At 19.2% G+C, this 24,516-nt stretch overlaps 4 protein-coding genes across 4 annotated transcripts; 1 reads left to right on the forward strand and 3 right to left on the reverse strand.

Annotated features, from left to right (window-relative positions):
- Positions 1-903: 903 nt before the first annotated feature.
- MKS88_001268 (fam-m protein) lies at positions 904-1,794 on the reverse strand (the record flags this gene model as incomplete). The annotated part of the gene is made up of 2 exons (XM_067214180.1): positions 904-1,581; positions 1,708-1,794. The coding sequence occupies 2 exons, from the start codon at positions 1,792-1,794 to the stop codon at positions 904-906; spliced, it is 765 nt and encodes a 254-aa protein (XP_067074641.1).
- Positions 1,795-4,275: 2,481 nt separating this feature from the next.
- MKS88_001269 (fam-l protein) lies at positions 4,276-5,240 on the reverse strand (the record flags this gene model as incomplete). Its single annotated transcript, XM_067214181.1, has 4 exons — positions 4,276-4,364; positions 4,439-4,588; positions 4,892-5,030; positions 5,154-5,240. 4 exons carry the CDS (start codon positions 5,238-5,240, stop codon positions 4,276-4,278), a joined length of 465 nt encoding a protein of 154 aa, XP_067074642.1.
- A 6,732-nt stretch (positions 5,241-11,972) lies between these two features.
- Positions 11,973-12,578, forward strand: MKS88_001270 (STP1 protein; the record flags this gene model as incomplete). The annotated part of the gene is made up of 2 exons (XM_067214182.1): positions 11,973-12,233; positions 12,378-12,578. 2 exons carry the CDS (start codon positions 11,973-11,975, stop codon positions 12,576-12,578), a joined length of 462 nt encoding a protein of 153 aa, XP_067074643.1.
- Positions 12,579-23,293: 10,715 nt separating this feature from the next.
- On the reverse strand, positions 23,294-24,257 carry MKS88_001271 (fam-l protein; the record flags this gene model as incomplete). The annotated part of the gene is made up of 2 exons (XM_067214183.1): positions 23,294-24,043; positions 24,171-24,257. The coding sequence occupies 2 exons, from the start codon at positions 24,255-24,257 to the stop codon at positions 23,294-23,296; spliced, it is 837 nt and encodes a 278-aa protein (XP_067074644.1).
- Between the last annotated feature and the right edge of the window lie 259 nt (positions 24,258-24,516).

Below are 24,516 nucleotides of genomic sequence, written 5' to 3' on the forward strand. Positions count from 1 at the left end.
CCTGAACCCTAAACCCTAAACCCTGAACCCTGAACCCTAAACCCTAAACCCTAAACCTAAACCCTGAACCCTGAACCCTAAACCCTGAACCCTAAACCCTAAACCTGAAACCCTAAACCCTGAACCCTAAACCCTGAACCCTGAACCCTGAAACCCTGAACCCTAAACCTAAAACCCTAAACCCTGAAACCCTAAACCCTGAACCCTAAACCCTGAACCCTGAACCCTAAACCCTAAACCTTGAATACAAAACTAAAAGTACTTTAAAATTTTTTTTTAACATAATTATGCATTATAACATATTTTACATAGAACATATGTTACAGAACACATATTAAGATTTTTCTTTAGTAAAAATATATGTATATACATATTAATGCGAAAATCTTTAAATACAAGCTTTAATTAATTACAAAACAAGACAACTCTAGTGCCAAATTAAAAATAATAACACATTTTCCTAATAATCTGAACAAAATATATTTTTAAACTAGAGAAAGCTATAAAATGGTAAGCTAAATATTTTTGTAAAGATATGAGTTATCTTAGTTCTATTATACAATGTAAATTATGCTATTATATATTTATTTAAAAGCGTAAATATATATACAGTTTATAAAAATCCAATTAAATACATAAAAAAATATATATTATTTCAAAAATAATCAATTAAGCATGGATAATTCTTTTAAATACAAATTAGTGAATTTTTAAATATTCAAATTTTAAAAAAGACCAAGAACGTAATTTTTTACGCTTGTGTATAAAAAATACCAAATGCACAAATGTGAATTCATAACATTGTATCAATTATAGTTAAGTTTATTAAGAACATATCACTAAATACATCATATATATTCCTTCATATTAATAATTACAAAACAGAAAAATGCATATTCCTTATTATTCATACATATCACTCATATACTTAATTCTTTTATATTTTTCATTATTTCTTAAAATCTTAGGAATAACTCTAATAATTATGATAGCTAATATAATAATAAGTACACTAAATGATATTAAAAAAAAATAATGTTGTGCTCCACCTAGCTTAGATGCTATTCCCTTAACCCAATCGAAACCACTGAGAGCAGTTTTACCATTATATATGACCCACCCTTTTCCTTGTAACAAGGGTAATCCTATTCCTACTAGTAAAAAAAGAAAAAATATAACAACTCCATACCCGTAATTTCTAAATTTTATTTTTTTTAATGCAATATCTCGAATTCTCTTGTTCTTTTCAATAAAATTATCAAAATCTTTTTTTTTAATCCATTTTTTTTCAAAATGGAAATGTTTTCCATCAAACATTCCATTATTATAATCTACAACTTCTATGAAGTACTGTGCCTTATTTAATATACTTCTATCAGATTGTCCTTTTCTTCCTTTAGCCCATTTTTCATTATTTGACATATCATTTTTTTCGTATTCCACAATATTTGGAATATCTTCTTTTAACCACACCATATTTGAATTCTTATTTTTTTTACATTTTGCTAGTAATCGATAATTTCTTGTATCTAATTTTCTACCAAGTTTGTAGCACTGATTAATAGATTTGTTATACGTATTCTAAAAAGAAAATGTAAATATTTGTTATTTAAATAATAAATAAATTAATGATAAAAAATGGTACCATTAAAAATAAAATAACAAAAGTATGAATAAGGCAAAAGTCTCTAAATGACATTATTGTACCATATCCTTATTAACACAGTATATCCATGTTAAAAGTATAAACGCAACAATTTTAATAAGTAGGAGCGAATTAATTTTTTGTTTCATTATATCGTTATTTAATATATTCAATAAAGCAAAAATTAAAAATAATATAATATTCTTCAAATAATAAAGTATACTATGAGTATTTTTTAATTTTTTATTTTTTATCATAAAAACTTTATAAAATTTGTATAACAATAACCTATTATTCAATAGAAACAAAGAAAAATAAATATAAAATTATAATATGGAAATTTTCGCTTAATTTAATTTTTAAAAAACTAATTTATAATAAAATAAAATACTTTGAATTAATTCATAAATATTAAAAACCTACAAATTAATTATTTACTTTAGTTTAGCTATTAAAATTTTTTTTTTATTGAAATCTTAATAAAATTAAAGATATATATATAATTTCATAATAATTCTGAATATTGAATATATAAGGAATACAGAATGTATAGAATATATATAATGAATTTCTTTTTTTATTAAGGGAATAAAATCAGAATTTAATTATTATTTGTGAAAAAAATATAATTCTATGAACATTATTTCATTCTAAAAAATTTTTGTTAAAAATATTAATTATTATAACATTGTGGAAATAGAAATAATAAATAAAGATATCATTAATAGAACTCTAACTCTGTATTAATTATATATCATAATTCATTTAGTAATTATGTATTTTCACCATTTATAGATTTTAATATATTTTAAAAACGAAATTTATAGAATGATATACAAACTATTAATAAATATATATATGAAACATAAATAAAAGCTGATTTTTTATTTCTTTATCATTATATTAAATAATGACGAAATGTAATAAAATATTATATATGACATTATTTGTTATGGGAAAATTTTAATTTGACTTCATGTTTTTTTCTTTAATTTTTCTTCTTTTTAATTAAATATATATATATTGAAGAAATATCTTAAAAAAAAAAGAAGATTTGTACATGACATATTAACATAAAAATATTATTAATTCAATAATATATTTGTTTAATTTTGTCAAAAATATAAAAATTTCTGTATTTTCATTAAAATTTTATTTTACACTAGATTTCTAAGTAATTTTGATAAAATAAAATTATATCAGCAATTATATAAGTATAATAATAAATTAATAAATAACTATATATTGTTATTTCTTGCAGTAATATGGGAATACACAAAATTATTAATATCCTACATACAATTTTTACTTAAACTAAAATTACAGTAATCAATTCATACTACATGATATTTACCTGAAATAAAAAGCTATATTTATTAAGTATATATAAACAAATTATTAATTTGTTTTTATATTTATTATTTTTAAAAAATTAGCCTTATAAAAATAAAAGAAATGGTAATGTTCAAAATTAACTATATTATATTTATATATATTAACATAATACTATTACATAATATGCTTATAGAAAAAGATCGAAAATATCGCAAATATGTAAGTAAATACATACTCATATATGTATCGTAGTATGCATATATTTATTTTAATTACTCATAATGATAATATCGATTTTTACTTATATATAATACATTTTTAGATGTCTACAATTATGCAAAAGGAAAAAAAAGGATTCGTAGATATTACGTGTTCATATGTAATTAAACTTTATACATTCAAATAATACTTAAAAATTATAAATAATAAAAAAAATATATGTAGTTTAATTATTTATACATTTTTAATATAATATACATTTAGTTTGTTTTATCAAAATTGAATCAACATCACATTCAAGCAAAATAATATAATAATAAATGAATTTATATTATTTACTTATAAGTTATGTAATTCCTATCATTCAAAGCAATTATAAATAAATGATGATTAAAAGAAATATTTTTTATTACATATTAATAACTTCATATTTATATAATAAAAAAAAAAAACGAAAATTATATTAAAAATGCTTCTATAGTAATTGTGCTTTAAAAATCATTTCCGATAAAGCTAATATTATAGAATAAATAAAGTTTATTCGTTCATAAAAAAGAAAATATATATATATATCAATGCAATAAAATACATTCATTTTGTTTCATTAAATAGAAAACAGCATACATTTATTCTTAAATTAAACTAATAATACATTATCTTAATAACATGAAAAAAATAATAATTTTAGACTAGAATGAATGAAAAGAAACAATTATCATAAAAAAATATAATTATCACGCATCAATAAAAATAAATGAATTATAGTATTATACATTCATTTTAATATATATATTTTTCGTGAAGAATCTATTTAAATACAAAAATACATATGTGAGAACATAATATTTAACCAAGAAGAAACAATACTTTATTATAAAAATTTAGAAATATGAAAACATTAAAATTCACAGAAAAAAAGAATCTTTTTTAGTGTTCTTTTACAGAAGACTAGTGTTACTTATATATATTTATAAAATATAAGCAGCTATGCTTATAATAAGTATATATACAAATAAAGATTTTTTATACAATAACACTTATTAAAGATATCTACAAAGAACAAATTACTTTCCTTATTATATAGTTTTTCTTTTTCTAAAATTAATCTTTTCAAATTTTTTTACTTTTTTGTGGCAGAAAGCAACTCCTAATATAAGTATGACACCTAACATAAAGAAAGGTAAGACATATATTATAAAATGAAAGAAATGACCAAATGAATTCTTCGAAGAATCAAACGTAGTTTGAATAATATTAAATATCGATTTCGACATTCATCAAAATAATCCTTAAAATATGATGACAACGATTCTAAATCTTCATTTGACACTAAAAATTGCAAAAACCCCTTACCTCCTGAAAAACTCAAGGACATATCTACTATGAGTGCTGTTAATAACAACAAGAACATCAATAAAGATAATGCAATTTGTAAACCATATTTTTTACATATTATTTTTTTGTAAAGACTATCACTTATTCTCCTGTTACTTTTAATAAAATTTATATAATCAACTTCTTTGAATATTTATTTTTCTAAATGGGAATATTTTTTTGTTACAAATTTACAAGATTTATTTTTCATGCCATTTTTATGTCCTTTAACATTCTTAGGTAAAGCTTCATTTAATAATCGTTATTTCCCCTTGTCACATTTTTCACTGTAAGATGTATATTTTTTATCGTACTCACCATTATTTGGTATGTCTTCTTTTATTTCTAAAATATTTGAATTTTCATCCTGTTTATATATTTTTAGTAATCGATAAGTTCTTTTATCTAAATTTTTACAAAGGCTGTGATATCTATCTATTGATTTATTAAACATACACTAACAAAATAAGGTATATATTCATGTATTAAAAATTTATATAATATATATTAATAATAAAAAAGAGTTACTAAAAATAAAACAATAAAAATCATAATAATACTACATTTAATATTATCATACCACATCATAGTTAAAATGGTATATCCAGTATAAAAAAATAAACAAAGTAATTTTTGTAAAAAAGAGCAATTTATTTTTTAGTTCCATCATATAGACTTTTTATATTATAATATATATAATTAGGAAAAAATTAAAAACGATATAATATTCTTTTAATAATAAAGGACACCATTTTTATTTTTTTAATTGTTCATAAAAACTTCATAATATATATAGTAGTATAGTACTTTTTACACAATTGAAAATGAAAAATAACTTTAAAAATATATTATTAAAATTTTACTTAATATTATATGTAAAAAAAAAAAATTAATTAGAATATATATTTTGAATACTTTCATGAATATTAAAAATGTATTATTAAATTATTTAATAAAATACAGTAATTATACAAAATTTCTATTAATCCTTTTTAAAATAAAATAATAAAAAAAAGTATATATGTTTTCATAATACTCCAATATATTTATTATACTTGAAATATAATATATATATAATGTAGATAATTCAATGCACTATATAGAAAGGGAAGAATTCTTAATTATGACGAAGGTTTCCATTTAACAATTCTAATTTCAGAAACATTATATTTAGGAAAAATCTTTTATTACTAATAAAATTTTAAATATTATGACAATACAATAATATAAAATATAATTTAAAAAGAAATATTTTATACAATATTCTGTTTTATAGTAAATTTTAAAACTTGTATATTATGTGGTCTATTGTATATTTAAAAAACCAAGTTTATAAGATACTAGCTAAAGATTGAAGAAATATATATTTAAAGGCAAATTAAAAGAAATATATTATTTTTGTAACATAATTTTTGAAAATTACTATTTTTAATTAAATTTAATTTATACAACTATCTTTAAATGAGAAATTTTTAAAATGTTATCACTTAGTTTACATTTTGTTTTTCTTAATGAAATACATATACTTACAAGAATTATTAATATAATTTTATAAAAAAGAAAAGAAAAAGAGAGATTTAAAGAAAAATTGGAATATAAATATTGAATGTAATTAAATTAATTTGAATATATGTTAAATAAAATAAATTTACAAATAATCTAGATTATATAATATGTACATAACAAATGATAATGTATAACAATATAATATACTTAAACATTTACCTTGGTAATTTTTCTATTTATAATTCTAAAACTAAAACATTATTTATTATTTATTCTTTTAAAAATAAATAGTGTTAGGAACGAGTGTTACAGGTGAGAATAAATCGATAAAAATATAGAAATAATAGTTTATTAAAAGCATTTTTAACAGCAAAGATACATTATTTTCCTACATTTCTGTTTCTCATTCAATGTAGAGACAAGAGGTACAGTTATAAAAATAATATATAAAAACAAAAGATTATTGTAACAATCTAAATATATAACTTTATATTATTGTTTCTAAAAGCATATGCTTCCAAGGGAATAATTAAAAAATTAAAAAATAGAAAAAAAATGTTAAGTTTAAAATATAATTTTAAATTACAAAAACAAAAAAATATAAATATAAAAAAATGTTCATTATTACATTTCTATTGCTATAATATATATATACATATATTTCTAGTGACATTGTTTATGAAGTTTTTAATTTAGTTCCTTTTATGTTATTGCACAATTTAATAAAGTCATTGATGCGTTGTCAATTATCTTTTCCTTCTAAAATATATGTTAATTCATTTAAAAAATTTATAATAATCCACTTATAATTTATTTAATAAATTATGTGTGATGAGTTCACAATGTAACAAAATGCTTATAAACATTTATATATAAATAAACCTTTCCATTTTTGGAAACACTCATTTTTTTAAACATTTTTATGAGATATCTTTTCAAAAAATATAAAGTTACTTACCTAAATAATTAATATTTTTCCTAAATTAAGAAATTATATACAAATGGTTTAATTTCCTAATAAAATATTTAATATTATTCATATTAATTATACATACTGCAAGACATTTGTGCTGTTTTATAAATAGATATCTAAATATAGTTCACAAAATTTACATATTTTTCCATCTTTATATTTAATATATTATATTATTAATATTTATTGAATACAAATAAAATAAATGTGAAGTAATATTATAATTCAATTTTCAAAATATTATTTTCATAATTATATAATCTATAAATTACCATATATAACAAAAAATAAATTATTCATTTTAATATTTAATTTCTAATGAAAGTAATATATTGCTCACCTGATTAAATTTATGATTTATTTAGGGAAACCTATATATTTTTTTCTTCTACAAAGAAAAATTGTTTTACAATTATGCATAAGAATTATATATTTTACTATATCTAAAAGGTTCCAATATTTAACATAAATCAAAAAGTCTTCTTATCTCTTCTGAAGTATATAGTTGATTATATAATACATATATATATATAAATGTGTTGTACAAAATTCCACTGAATACTGTAAATATTGTAAAAGTGTAAAAATAATTATTCTAATCTCAATAATCATGTGACATTATTCAGAAGTAAATCGTTCTTAAATTTCTTCAATAATGTACATGAATATAAAAAATATCACTAATTTCCATTCCCTTCAATGTCGACATTTGTATAATTATACTCACCAGAAAAAACTCTTTTTTATGTTACTCTCTTCGAATTTATATGTTAATTTCCAACAATTAAATCAGGATTTATTGCAATGTTTTTCATATATTTTCCCTCTTCTAATAATATAAGTTATTCTACATTAAAAAGAGAATATTCTTGTACAACCCACGTAATATACTACTATAACAAATTGCAGTTGTGTAACAATTCTACAGGAATACATGTAATATTTTTATTATTACTTTACTCCATTATGAGAGTGCTGTTTTTTTTAATAAGAAAAATTAAAGGTATGTTGAAATATTTAGTAGATCAAAAAAAAAAAAACCAAAAAAGTTTCTGAAAGTGATCAGATATATTCTAGTTGCTCCAATTAAAATATATCATATCATGCTGAACAAAAATATAATTTATAATTATTCATTAATAGATATTTTTGTTCTTATTAAATAAAGTTTTATATAAGTTAAAAAATTGTATTTTTAAAAATACCAAAAAAAAAAGGTATCGTAAAAAATTTTCTTAATGATAATATTTTATATGTAATAGTATATAAGCGAATATGATCTTAAAAAAACTAAAAAAAGTTCAATTATAATGATCAATATATGAACAAGTTCAACAATATATAGAAAAATATATAAACTAAATTTAAAGATATACATTTTATGAAAAATAAGTTATTGAGACGGACAAAATATAAAAAGTGATAACTTTAATTGGATAACTAATAGTTATGTAACTAAACAACAACGATGTAATTTACATGCATAAAATTTGTAATAAACAATCCATCCATGTAATATATATAGCTGTATATATAAAAAAAAAGACAATTTAATAATTTAATAAGAGTAGTGTTAACAAAAGTAGTAATCCATATATATATTTATATTTAAATTAACTAAATATTCGTAATAGTTAGAATAGCTGTACATCAATGTAGGATTATTATATGGAAAATATTTTTGATACTCGGATAACAATATCGCTATGTATGTAATAAATTATAGTATTCAAGTTTTGAAAGGTCCATTCTATTGCTGAATTTGATATTAAGTAAATTACATATTGAACGAAAATATGTTATCCATTTCTATTAAAAGATATTAATTAAAATATAACAGTGATATCATATATATAAAAATGTTCCATGTATAATATTATGTTTCTGCTTATTTATATGTATAACTAAAAATATGTAAGAAATATTAAATATACTTATAATAAAATGAACTTTTATCTAATATACTTCATATATATTATTCTTTAATACTGATACTAATATCACAATATATCTAAAAATCTAAACTCTAGTATGAAATGATATAAAAGATATATTAAAATGCCCATATACATTTTTGTAATCATATATAATACAGTTATTCAATTGTGCATTTTGTCATATCAAGTAAGAAAAAACGATAATATGTTACTTCAAGTAACTAAATAATATTAAATAAGAATAATTTTATGTATACTGTGTGATGTAAGCTGTGCTATGTATGTATACTTCAATTCTCTTATTCAGTTTGATATTTAAAATATATATTAGCAACTTAACTATTTTAATTTCAAATATTATTTTTTAAATAAATAAATGAATTACTCATGTTACTATAAAAAAAGTATTCAGTAATTTATGGGAACTTTAATAAATACTGCATTACTTTTAATTAAATGCAATATATTATCATCAATATAATACAATAATTTTAATCATATTCAAAAACAAAATAATGAAAAATACATCATCAAAGATAAAAAAAATTATCATATAATTACGAAATAGAAAAAAAAAAAGAAAAAAATTATAAATATTGTTATATAAATATCTGAAAAATAATTTTATTCTTTTTTTTCATTATACTTTCATATATTTCAGAAATTCATATTTCTCTTTCTATCGCGATATATTCCCCCATTACTAAAAAATCAAAATATATTATTTTTTCTATATATATAATATATTTAAGTATAACAGTTTTTTAGTTTATAATATTTTAAAACACCAAAAACTATTTTTATATTTATTCCAGTACAAATAGTTATTGGGAAAAATATTTTAAAATAAAATGGGATACTACGTAAGAGATTAAAAAAAAAAAAATTGTGTAAAACAAAATTAACAAACTAATAATAAATAAAACCATTATTTCCTTAAAAAAATAGATTAATAAAACATAACTATATAGTAAATTAAACATTTATTTCCAGTAAATGTGTACAAATTTTCATTAACAATTAATATATATATATACATATATTTATCCTCGCTCACTATTTTCTACCACATATGTACTTGGTTCAAATGAAGCATTAATATTACATGTAATATATTTATATTCTAATAGAACAAGCTTTGCTGATATTAATTTAAAAATTTTCTGTAATTTCATTTACAAATTTATATCTTAAAAATCATTATAAAATAATACTTGAACGTTTTTATTTTTCATGCTAAATAAATATTTATTGACAGTGTAACGCCGATATTTCATGTAATTAGAAAATTCGAAGAAAAACCAAAAAATAAATTACATATTTTTAAACTGTTTGTCAGAATATATCTATGAATAATTACAAGGAAATTATTATATGGCTTCAATATTTTTTATATTAATTAATGTAGTGTATTACTCAATTAACAACGAATTATAATATTATTAATATTTTTTGAAAATTACAATTTATACTACTTTTTTTTTAATTATATAATTTAATTAATTTTGCTAAAAGTATAACCTAAAAATTTTTCTTATTTTCATTAAGTATTCAAATTTATTTGAATTCATTATTATAACTAAAAATATGTTTAAGTTTTCCAAAAATAAAATTAATATCCAAAAGTAATAATAGGTATATATAGACATATAAATATATAATAAATTATACAATTTAAAAACTAATCAATGGTATAATATATACCACAAATAATTAACTTTTACTTAATTTATGTATATATGATATTAATTGTCTTAAGAACATTTTAGTTTTATGTACTTTCCATAACGATACCAATATTTTAGCATAATTTCTATATTAATAATTCTCACATATAGCTACAACATAGAAAATATAAAAAACTAAAAACTAAATAATTATAATATTATAATTGTTTATACAAAAAATAAATAACGAAATATAACAAAAGAGAAACGTACTACAAATACTAGTAATGATTCTTATATAGATTATATATTTTCAAAAAACAAAGGATAAAAAAGTTTTAATAATATTAATATAAGAACTTTTATGCATATATTTGTCCGAACTAATAAAAAAAGTAAAAAATAAAAAAAGGGGCATTACATTTATTAACGATAATATTACACAATAACTCTTATGTTACTTATTAGTTTTACTTATATGCAATTTCATGTTGTTATGTAGTTGACTTTTAAATTATATACGAAATATAAATTTAGCATATGAATATACGCATGACAGTGGTTTATTATCAAAATATTAATATATATCTCAAGTTTTAATATATTTATTTAAGGTAAAAAAATATAATAAATACATAAAATAAATAGTAATATATTTACTCATTTTATAGTTCACACATAAAGTTTTTTGTACTTAATAACTATATAATATCTATTAATTTGTATATATTCATTTAAAATTAAAATACTGAAAAACAAGAAATTATAAATTTGTATTTTTCATTCAGATGTTTAATTGTAACCGCTATCGAAATAGTGTAGAACCATTATAGGAGGAGTAAATATTATTGTTTTTAAATATTACTTAATTTATACATTAACTGTTTATTTCTTGCAAAAAAAGTGAATTACTATTAAAATAAAAATTAATTCCTGAAATATTTATAATAATTTTTTTCAAACTAGAACTACAGTGGGCTAGCATTTGATGCGGGACAATATATGACCAAAATAGAATTTATAAAGATTAAAGAATATATTTTGCCTAAAATTAACTCCTTAAATACAGAGACAGAAAAATACACCTTTAGCAGAGAATGTTTAAAATTGGATTATTACCTAATTGAGAAAAAGCACGAATATCCAAAATATACATACAAATAAATATGGCTACCATTACTAAAGAACTGGTTCGAACCTCATTATGACATGCTTACTCAACATGGCACGTACCTAATGATTTTAGTGGAGAAAAATAAAATTTATTTAAAGTTAGCACATGATACAGAAGATTTCTGTTTAGAAAAAAACAATTTATGCAAGTTCTAGAGAACTATCACGGCGAAATTAATAATTCATATAAATGTAAAGATAATTCTTACTGCATAAGTAAATTCAGAGCTTATAAAGAGCGGTTCAACAATAGAAAAAACAATTTTAATGAACTTAGAAGCTTCATTAATGAAAATTACAAAAATAAAAAAAACAAAATATTATTTCCAACATTACGCAATTGCAACGTATTCAGTCCTGAAACATTCAACAAAACTCCTGAATGTATAGGAACAAATCAAGTCGTACTTCCTGATTCTAATCTCGAAGAAATTGATAAACTTTCATAAATAATACCAAGGAAAAATAATGCTCAATCTCCAACTAAATCTGAAGTTGATTTTTCAGTTAAAGAGCAATCTCCATCTTCACGTCAACCACAACCCCAGTTACCCCCGGAACCTGAAATATTACTTCAATCCAAAATGCTACCGAAACCTCAAGATCAAAAAACAGGAGCTTCATATAATGACTCTAAAGGTACATATTCTACTCAATATAAAACATTAGAACTTCCTAAAGCTGAAACTGTAGATCTACGTATAGTATTTCATAGTACATCATCCGGTGACTATAATAAATTCCCATAAATAACACATAATAAAACCTTTCCTTCATCTTCTAAAAAATCATTTAATGATATCAATTCCCTGGTTCTCTTGAATCTACTGAAGTTTCAGTCAATATTAATGTAACATAAATTTGTATATTTTAAATAACAATATATTATATGAATATTTAAAATACAATTACAAATCCATAAGTAAGCACGCACTACACATTCAAATCATCATTTATAATAATATTTCCTATAGTTATTGCTTTTTCCATTTTTATTAAAGTAAAATGAAATATAAATATGAAAATTTTGATAAAAATTTAATCATTTCAATATTTTATATTATAATTATATTTTTTTTGATATTTTTATACTCTTTAATAAGACTCATAAAAAAAAATAAGAAAAGATAAAAAGAAGACATTTGAAATTACTTCTAATATTAATATTCTCACATTTTTACATAAAAAGTAAAATTTTAACACATAATTATTTAGAAAAACAAATATTTGATTATACAGAAATCATAAAAAAAATAAAAATACTTGAAAAAGACATGAGAAAAAATGTAAAGTTCTCAAAAATAAAAACGATACGCCTAAAACTGTAATAGAAATACATATGGAAGTACGCGAAAAATTGAAAAATGAAGAATGAGAATTAAAGAAAAGTGGACTTTTATATATATGTCTTGAAGAGTTCACAAAAGAAAAATATAAGATAAATAATAATTTAAAAAATGATGAACTAATAATGGAAAATATTAAAAGTAGTAATGATATTCAGAAACAAAAGTTCTTATGCAACAAATGTATAGAAAGTTCTAGAAATATTCTTGATAAAAGGAAATAAGTAAATTGGTTTAATAATATGAAAAATGAATGGAAAAAAGAACAAGCTTTCATAAAAAAAAATGAACAATTAAAAAATAATATTTCGAATGAAATTCTAAATACTCCATTTTTAGAAAGATATAAAGATATATAGAGACAGTGGATATCAAAAAAGCGTATGATTATAGAACAATATCTGCAAGAGGATTGTTTTTACCGACAGATTGATGAATTAAAAAACATTTCAGATACATAGGAAAATAAAGAAAATCAAAATAACTTTTCATTAATAAATATAGAAGAATTGGTGAACGAAGAAAATTATGAAGAATTACATAAATATATAAAAAAAAAATTACTACCAAAAATGACTGTACTAAAATTTATGATAATCCTAGAGGAATATAAGAAAGAGAAATATATAAAAAATAGTGAATCATATTTGGAAAGTTCCATAAATGAATAGAAAAAAAAAGAAAATTCATATAGTAAACCATATATTACAGAAAACACAATTCATATATACAATTCCGTATTACAAGTTACTAAAAATAAGGAAATATGAGATTATAAAGGTGAAAATTCATTTAGACAAGAGATATAAGAATGGATAAAAGAAGAGAATGCATATGCAAATACCATACTTAACGAGAATAAAGAAGAAAAATATGGTTAATTAACTCAAAAATACATCCTATAAATATTAAGGACACATTCAAAATATATTCTAACGATATAAAGGCCATTTCATGTGATTATAGTGAAACATATATAATAAATATTCTGGTATAGGAAAAGAATAAAACATGAGAATAATGTGAAGTAAATCATAACATAAAAGAGAAATATAAGAATTAAACTAGAAATGTGAAATAAACTTATGTAATAAATATTCCAGATATATATAAAATATTTTTTTTTTTTTAGAATATCAATAAAAATTTTTTATAAATCCTTAATTCAATAAAAATAGGAATATACTAATGAGAAAATTAGTACCCTAAATAATAATACCTTTAATTACGTATATATATATTAATAAATCATTCGTTAATTTGTTTTTTGTTTTTCTTAAATAATTAATTTGTTTAAGCAACTTTTATGTAATATATTATTGAAATTTTATAATTTAATAGTGATATTATATTTTACATAAGTGTAATTAAATTTTTCTATGATTATTAATAAGCACATTTTTAATGCACCATGGAATAGAAAATTATTAAATTCTTGATATATTATTTTATTTCCATATTAAGATATAAATTAATTTGTTATATTGAGTAGTACATTATTATGTGCATAGTCAAATATAAGGATTAATAAATTTGTTATTGAACGAATACATAATTTAGCAAATAAATATATTTGTTCTTTCATTAATGATACGTATGAGTATAATATAAAAATTATAAATAATCTTATGACTAAGTTATACGGTACATATAACTTATAAATTATATTATATGCCTTATATGTGATATATCAGATTTATAAAAAAAAAAAAAAAATAGTTATGACATATGCCCCTTTTTTCTTTGTGTCTTACACATAAGATATGTTGTTATCTATATCTATATATTTCATCTAAAATGAAAATTAAAAAATATTTTTGATTATTTAGAAAATATTATCGTTATTGTTAAATTAATTATAAGAGGAAATTATAAAAAATTAAATAGCTTTAATAGGCAAAAATATAAACTTGTAAATTCATTTATATATATATAATTTTTTATTTATTCATAAAAGTAAATATGAGACATATAAAATAATTAATCATATATAATATCTTATTTTTTATTTTTCTGTAATACAGTTATAAACTAGTTAAGAATTTAGAAATTAAGAAGTAAATAAAAGTTATATCGATTCTCATTTTAGTACTTATTTTCAATTTACATATAAATTATTTTTAAAATTATAGAACCTAATTATTAAGGTTTTTCCTCTTTTTTTATAAAATTTTGTTTCTTCGTGTTTTATAATATAATTTCCTGGGAAAATAGAAAAAATATGCATAATTTACTTTTTATAAATAAATATTATTATTATGTAGAAAATTTAAAAAAACATAAATGTAATTTCCCTCAAATATAATATTAACTAATTCAAAAACAAAACAATATATTATAATTTCAATCAAAAATTAAAGTACATTATTGTTATTCAACTAATTTTTTTTCTCTTAATTAATGTATATATTTAATTAATTAATCATTTTTTATTTACTTGTAGCAACAACATTCCCAAATTTCACTATGCTTATAACATATTTCTAATAAATATAGCACTACATATAATTTTAAATTTATACTAATTATATTTTTTAAAAAAAAGTAATGTATATGTACCTATCTGACATAGTTCAAGAAGTAACAAACTGTAGACATTACATATTTCAAGTTAATATTAATTTTAAAATATCATATTATGTTATATAGGAATTCTTTAAAATAAAATCTTTGCTTATGCACTCATCTCAAAAACTCATGGGTAATTATATTTAACATACATTAATGTTATTCTGTTATATATATATATATATATATATATTAAATCACTCCATATATATTATTACCACATTCAGTTTAGATGCATCAATTACTAATTACTTACTTATTATTATGTTAAAAATGTATAACTAATGGAAATGTTAATTAATGTAAATCATTTTGTTTAAGCTATTTAATATAATAATTCTTATTTTATATTTTTAATTTACGAATAATGATACTTACGTAAGCTTTGTATTATTCACATTGATGATATGTTAAATGAGTTCCAAGCTAAGAGCCCTCTAATACGAGATATGTTAGGGGTTTTTATTTAATATTAGAGAATTGCTCTGTAAAATACTAATACATAATATACATAGCCATAAATAAATTTTACATAATGAACAAAATTATCGTTAGGATATATCAATAGAAATAATTTTCAAATTAATCAATTTTATGGTTTTTAAAAAATAAATCTCTTTATTCATATATAAATACACTGGTCACTTATATAGAAATTTGAAAAAATTCATAAATTTTTAAGTAGAAATATCATTAAGGAATTTATTACTTAGTTTCACTCATAAATAGTACTTCGATTAAATTCTTAGATATACGTCGTCATATTTCATTATATATTTACCATAAAGCAAAAATTTTTTACTAATATATATATATATATATATATAAATGAATAACATAAAATACACTAAGTAAAATACGCATACTATATAATAAAAAAATATATATGAAGAAATTTTAAACGATTCAGTAATGATTTTATATATATCAGAAATATTTTATAAAGAAGAAATATATTTATATTGATTTAGTTATATAGCAATATTATAGTGTATATGAATGATAAGAAGAAATAATATAATAGCACTTCAATATTTTATTATAAAAATAGCATGCATTATATAAATTTAACTAATTATTTCTTTATTATTCATAATGATAATTCATTCGTTTTCGTTCATAATTTATATTTCGTTAAACTATTATATCTTAGTAAAACCATTTTTCTATCTTGTTATATAGATTTTCTTATAACATTAAATTACTAATATATGCACATTAAACCATACTTAAGGTGTCCATTAATTGCATACATATAATTAAATATAACATTTTTATCATATATAGAATTATTATTTCTTATTAATTTTTTTTTCTTTTTTATTGTATTTTCTTATTTTAATTGCAAAAACATAAAAAAAAATTTGTACTTGTTCAAATATTTATTTTTATTATCTTTTCTAGAACTTCTGTATCATTAAAATTTTTGAATTAATATTAAATTCTATAAATGTCACTATTGCATAAAAAAATTATGTTTTATATCTTTTAAAAAAATTAAACTTTAATGTATCCCATATTATATAACAATAAGATAACCACACATAAATTGCATATATTTTATCGTTAGCAGCTTATTAAGAATTTTTGCATAAAATATATAAATCGCTAACATTGTGTAAACTGCATGTTAATTAAATTCTATTAAGCCATTGTTATTATATATAATTTTTGGTGTTCCAATTTGAGCTTATTTTAAATTATTTAGAAATTTTTTTTTTTTTTGCTACGTAATACTCTAGCTGGTTTCAAAATATTTTTCCTTATTTTAATAGTAGTACATAAATTTAAATAGATATAATTCCAAAAGCGAACTTATGTATATTTTGTTCTTTAATTTTACTACATCTGAGCCATTTTGAAAATCAAATTAACAAAACAGATTATCAGTATGCATAAGTTATATAAATATAAATAAATTTTTTGAAATTAATTTTTTTAAAAAGTGTAATTGCAGTAATTATATAATTATATATTTTTTACTGTTTGTTAAAGTACTATTATATTTTTATTATTTTAATTAATAACACAAGCACATAGATATTTTAGTAAAATACTTTTATTTAATACATTGTTTCTTCTTTTACTTTCGGATAAATGTTATAAATATCGATAATTAAAAAAAGCTTTATGATCTAAAATTTAAAAATAATAGGAAATAATAAAGAAAAATTATAACATATCTTCTGTTCAATATTATTGAAAAAATTATATTAATAAATATTATAATATCAAAAAAGATTTCTTATCTCAAAATAAATTCGATGTTATGGTACAAACAAATAATTTCTTCTTATTTATTAAATTTTTTTTATTTGCCCTTTAATATGGATATACCAATTTTCTGATGAGGTTGAATAATCATTATATACGATAATTTATATACAATTTTTGTAATTTTACATTTTTATTTTTAAATTAAAACTTTATTTACACAGAAAAATGGATATTCTTTTAAATATTTACAATGATTTTTAGATAATTATCTTTGGTAATGCATCTATTAAGAAAATAAACCTAAATAATACATTAGAAATATGAGAAAGAAGATTATTACACGGGAAAATATAAGTAAATCACAAACATATGCAAACGTATTTAAAAGAAAATGTTAATTATATTTATGAAGAATCATATAATTCATTACATGATGATGATGACCACCATGAAAAATGATATGGAAAGTTAGAGGAAGAACCACATCAAAACAAACAAAACACATCAACAGAAAAGAATATATCAACAATAATAAGTAATCTTTTAAAAAATATAGATGCAAAACATGAAATAGAAGTACTAAAACTACAATATATTGAACATAAAATGAATATTAAATTAGAAGGTATATCTAACCAATATATTAAAACGTAGCTTCAGGATTTTAATGAATGTTTAGCAAAAATAAATATTTCGCTTGAAGTTATCCCTTTACCAGTGTATTTACTACATTTACTTTTTCCTCCATTATTTTTTTTAACACTTTATCCTTCATTATACTATGTAAATAGAAAAATTGATTAGTTAAATAAGATTAAGCATAACAAGTTGAATTAGTATAATAAAAATTTTGAACTCTCCTTAGATTTACACTGAAGAATTATTCATGAAAATCATTAAAATGAATGCAGCAATTGTAATTCTCATTAAATTTTATGTATTTAAGAATTAATAAAACTCCTATTATACATGTTATAAATGAATTAAACCCTTTTCAATTTTTTCTAAAAAATTCCACTTATTGCTGTTATATTGCTTAGTATAAGCAGTTAATTTATAATTATTCTGTTTATTTATATAATTAATATTTCATAACATATATAAGAAAATTTACATTTGTTTTTTTTATTCTTTTTATTTATATATGTAAAAAAACCTCACATATATGACTGCTTTATTTGTTCTTACAAAGCTATATTTTTAATAATTCTTTTATTATGCTTTTTTATTGTATTTTCACATATTTCTTAATTTTTATTTCGATATGTAAGTAAAATTTTAAATATTTTACTTTCTTAAGCTTTTTAATTGTCTTCTCTAGTTAATTCATTGTGTGAATTCACATAAAAATGTTTGTTACATGAAGTTTACGATAATTTTGTTTAGAAAAACAGTACACTAGACATCAAGATGTTCCAATTAAATATATAAATTAATTTCGTAATAATTTTTACTGAATAAAAATATAGTTCAATTATATATTTTAATATTTTTATATAATATATATTAAATTGGATTAAAATATAGCATAAAAATACTTAAAATTATAAACGAAAACATTATTGTGAGCTCATTTATTATGGATCCATATGCACATAAAATCATTTATCATTATTTACTTCTTAGCCTTAATATTGTGCTATTTTTGTAGTAATTTCTTTTATTTTATTTATTCTCTTAAGTCTTATATTCGATATCCTTTTCTTTATGTTACACATAATATATGATATTAATGTAGAATAAAATTAATTGGATACAGAATATGCATTTTATCTATCATATTTTTATTGATATAAGAAATAACCAATTTTTATTTAATATATGAAATGTTATAAAAGATAAAATTATCATTTTATCAATAAAATAGTATGTGTAATATGTACAATAATTTTCACTACATAAATTATTATTTTCAGATATATATAATATGTAAAAATATATCTTACATTTTCCAAAAATGTAGATTTTATTACCACCAAAGTTCTTATATGAAAATACATTTCAAAGTAAAATTTTATTTAACCATTTATATCAAAATCTTCATTAAATTTTACATAAAAATGCTGCAAATGTACATATTACAAAAGTTCTTACTAAACGTAAAACAAAAAAAAAGTTTTCCATTAAACAAAGAGTAATATAATCTAGAAAAACGTGAATATACAAAATAATGATAATATTTTAACCACAATCATTAAAAATTTGGTTTAACTCATAATATAACAAACTATGCATTTTAAAGGAATAGTTTTATTATAGGAAATTTTTAATATACTAAAGACAAATAATAAAATATAATGTAATAAAATAAAACTCTCTTATAATTATAACATTAAAAAGATTCCTACAAAAGAATTACTTGTATTATTTATTGCATGTTAGATAAAGTTTTCGTTAAATAAGAAAACATCATTTTAGAAATTACGTATTATATTAAAGAGGATATTAGTATTTTATATATATGTATTAGCCTATAACATAAAGTACATAAGGGTAGAACCTATGTATTATAATATATATGAATTACGAATCAACTATTTAAGTAATATTTTGATAATAATATAAGTACTATATGCACGCTATATTACTAAAAATAAATATTTTTTGATCTTCTAAAATATATTTTTTTGGAATTTAAAAAAAAAAATTTTATTTATTTTTTTCTCAATATTTCAATTATTTATTATATTTTTGATATATTTCACAAAATAATGATTCTTTTTTTTTTTTTAGTTCTTCGCGTAATATACTTTTAAAAAAATATAATATATTTGTAAATTAAAATAAGCACTAAATTAATATATAATTTATATAAATCGTTTTAATGCACCACGGTCAAAAAAAAATAAAAGTATTAGGTATATTAATAATTCTCAACGATTCCTTCATATTATAAAAAAAATGTATTTTAATGTCTTGGATACAAGATACTAATACGGGCACAGTAATTATAGAAATTAATAATATTATATTACGTATATTATTATTTAGGTACATAAAAATATTTTAATGAACTCAATTATTTGTGCCCTAATTCCATCTCTTATATATAAATTTAATAAAAAAAGAAAAATTACTTTATGTAGGGACTTTCACAAATATAATTTTTATCTGAAATGAGATGAAATTATTATTGTATAATAGCTCAAAATAATTCTAAATGATTTTAAAATTTCCCTTAAAAAATAATTCTTATGTATACATAAATAATCTTCTAATATGTTTAATATTCAATTAAGGATGTAAGACTACCTTTTTTTCAAAGATAAATGTACTACACATTGACTTATTAAAAGTTTTCCAAAATATATTTCAAACACTTTACTAAAATAGGCAATTTAAATGATATTAAAAAATTTATATTTTCATATAAATACATACTTTATTTCATGAATTTTATCATATAAATAAATACAAAATAAAAAGTAAAACACAAATAAAGGCAAACGCTAATATAAAATTACAACTATTATGTACGTATTCCCCCTTTCAAAATTAATATATATAGGAACCTTTAACATCTATAATAAGCCTAGTTAAAAATGCTCTACGTAAAATTAAATTGCTTCCGTTACAAATAGTAATTTTTATTCATATTTTTTTTAAAAATAATATATATATATATACAAAAAATTAATCTTTTTAATAGAACATTGTAATACCTAATATAAAATAAAAAAATAATAATCTTATTTTATTTAGACTTTTATTATTATTATTGTTATAAATTTTTCAATTCGAAAATTTCCATTTTTTATTTTCTTTCCTATAGATAATAAACGTATGCATAAATAATTAAAATAGATACATTCACCCAATTACCAAGAAATAGGCTTATAAATGAATAAAAACCATATAACGAAAAATAATGCTAAATATAACTGTCATTTATTGAATATATTAATAAAAAAAATTTAATAACAAATGTAATAATCTAAGGTAATTGTATATACATTGTGTGCAAAACATTAATTTATTTCATTTTTAATTAAATATTTTGTGGATATATGACAAAACATCTATTCATCTCTCTTATATTACATCAAATATATAATAACTAAGTGATGTATCTGTGAATAAAGCACAATTATTGTCCATTAATATTTATTACTTTTTATTATATTAAAAAAAGGAGAATCATTAGTATCAAAATAATTATAGTGCCTAATATATATTTTATATATATAAAAAAATCCATATTAATCCGTTATCTCTATTTTAAAAAAAAATATATATATAACTATATAATACCACAAACATAAAAATAATTATCAATGTATATTTAGAGAATTATGGAAAACATATAATTATTTCTTTTTTCCTTATTGGTAATATAACCTGTACATATATAAAATTAATTTGTAGATAATTGTTACTATTACAAAACAAAGAGAATATTTTTGGAGTAAATATTAATACAACATATTAATATTAGTTCTTTATTACAATTACTTTTTCCAATAAAAAAAAGAAAAAAATATATATATTATTAATATTTCATTAAAATATATATTTAATTAATTTATTATGACTGAATTAATACCCCAATAAAGCATAATACTAAATAAATTTATCTTTTTATTTAATTATAAAAATTAAGCGTCCTTAAATTACTAAACACTTATAAATATTCCATAATTAACAAGGTTAATATTTTATTAAATATTTATGACTTCAATTTTATATCATGCATAAAAAGGTAAAGTATACTGTATAAGTTTTCACAATAATTATGTTTTATAACATATTTCTTAGAAAAAATTTTTTATAGAATATACAGTTAGTTTTTTCCTTTATTAAAAGTACATACATATGTATCAATACAACAAAATATATTTACTTACTTTCATTGAGTACAAAATAAGAAACATTCATTGTTAACATAAAACGAATAAAACATTTTCTAACCTTAAACAAGAATCATTTTAGACTAGAAAAAAACATAAAACTGAGAGTAACTATTTTTAAATCAAATATAAATTATCAAACATCAATAAAATTATATATATTGTGCTATTATATATTAATTTTAACACGAAAACATATATTTTTCATAAGAAGCTTCTTAGATACGAAGATATATATATAATTCCAGAATTTAATGTTAAATGAAACAGTACATAATAACAAAAATTCAAAAAAATTCAAGCATTTAAATTCATAAAAACACTTAAAATATTTTTTTTTACTGTTTTTTTTTAAAACGCTTACCTTTATAAAGTTCTTTAACAAAATGTAAGCGATTATAATTATTTATTAACGACATAAATTACAATCATTACATCATATTAGATACTCCTTTACAAAGTAAAACATGCACATTATTATTCATATTATCTATGTCTGAACTTAATTTTTTCATATTTTTTAACTTTTTTATGGTAATAAATAACTCTTGATATAAGTGTAATACCTAATATAATGAAAGGTACGAAATATAATATAAATCCAAATATGTTGTTTAAAGGATATAGTGATTTACTTGATTTATCGCTAGTAAAAGGTTTGAACAACCATTCCAAACCTTTAGAAGGCAAAGCATCTCTTATAGATTTACCCCACTTTTCTCCAATTATTAAGTTCAATAACTTAAACGACCCATGTACAAGTCCATTACCATAAAAAAGTTCTACTAGAAATACTGTTAATAATGACAAGAACAATAATATAGGTACACTAAGTCGTAATGCAAATTTCTTACATATTATTTTTTGGTAAATCCTATCACTAATTATCCTGTTGTTTTTAAGAAAATCTATATAATCTAGTTCTTTGAATATTTTCTTTTCTACACGAGAATATTTCTTTGTTTCAAAAATACAAGACATATTCTTCCTATCTTTCTTATTTCCTCTAACCGTATTTAATGAACTCCCATTTGATTTTTTGCTCTTTATATAAATTCCCTTTTCATTATTAGATATATCTTTTTTTCCTCTGAGTTCAATATTTGGCATATTTTCTTTTATCCCTACAATACTTGAATCCCTATTCTGATTACATTTTGTTAGCACTCGACAAGTTCTTGTACATAATTTTCTATCATTGATATAGTTCTCATCCTGAGATATGTTAAACATACTCTAAGAACAGTAAGCAAATATTTATTATATAAAAGAACAAATAATATCATGCTAAAAAACAGTATTAAAAAAAATAAAATGGAAAAAGTACGAATAATAAAAAGTTTCTTTAATAATATTTTTATACCGCTTCATTGTAAATATGACATATCCAAATTAAAAGCATAAATGCAGACATTTTAATAAAAAATAGTAACTTCATTCTTTTTTCCATTATATGAATCGTAAATATTGTAAACTTTGAATAAGGAAAAAACTAATAATACCATTGTGCTCTTTTAACTATAAAGCACAATATAATTATATACTTAATTCTATTATTCATATATTATATTTTCTCGCAAAAACTTAATAAAGTGTATATAATTATAATGCCTTTTAACAGAAACAAAAAAAAATAACCTAAAATATATATTATAGAATTTTTATTCTATTTTTCTTTTTAAAAAACAAATTTTCATTAAAATAATTGA

This window comes from Plasmodium brasilianum, chromosome 5, assembly GCF_023973825.1.
Source record: "Plasmodium brasilianum strain Bolivian I chromosome 5, whole genome shotgun sequence".
Classification (NCBI taxonomy): domain Eukaryota; phylum Apicomplexa; class Aconoidasida; order Haemosporida; family Plasmodiidae; genus Plasmodium; species Plasmodium brasilianum.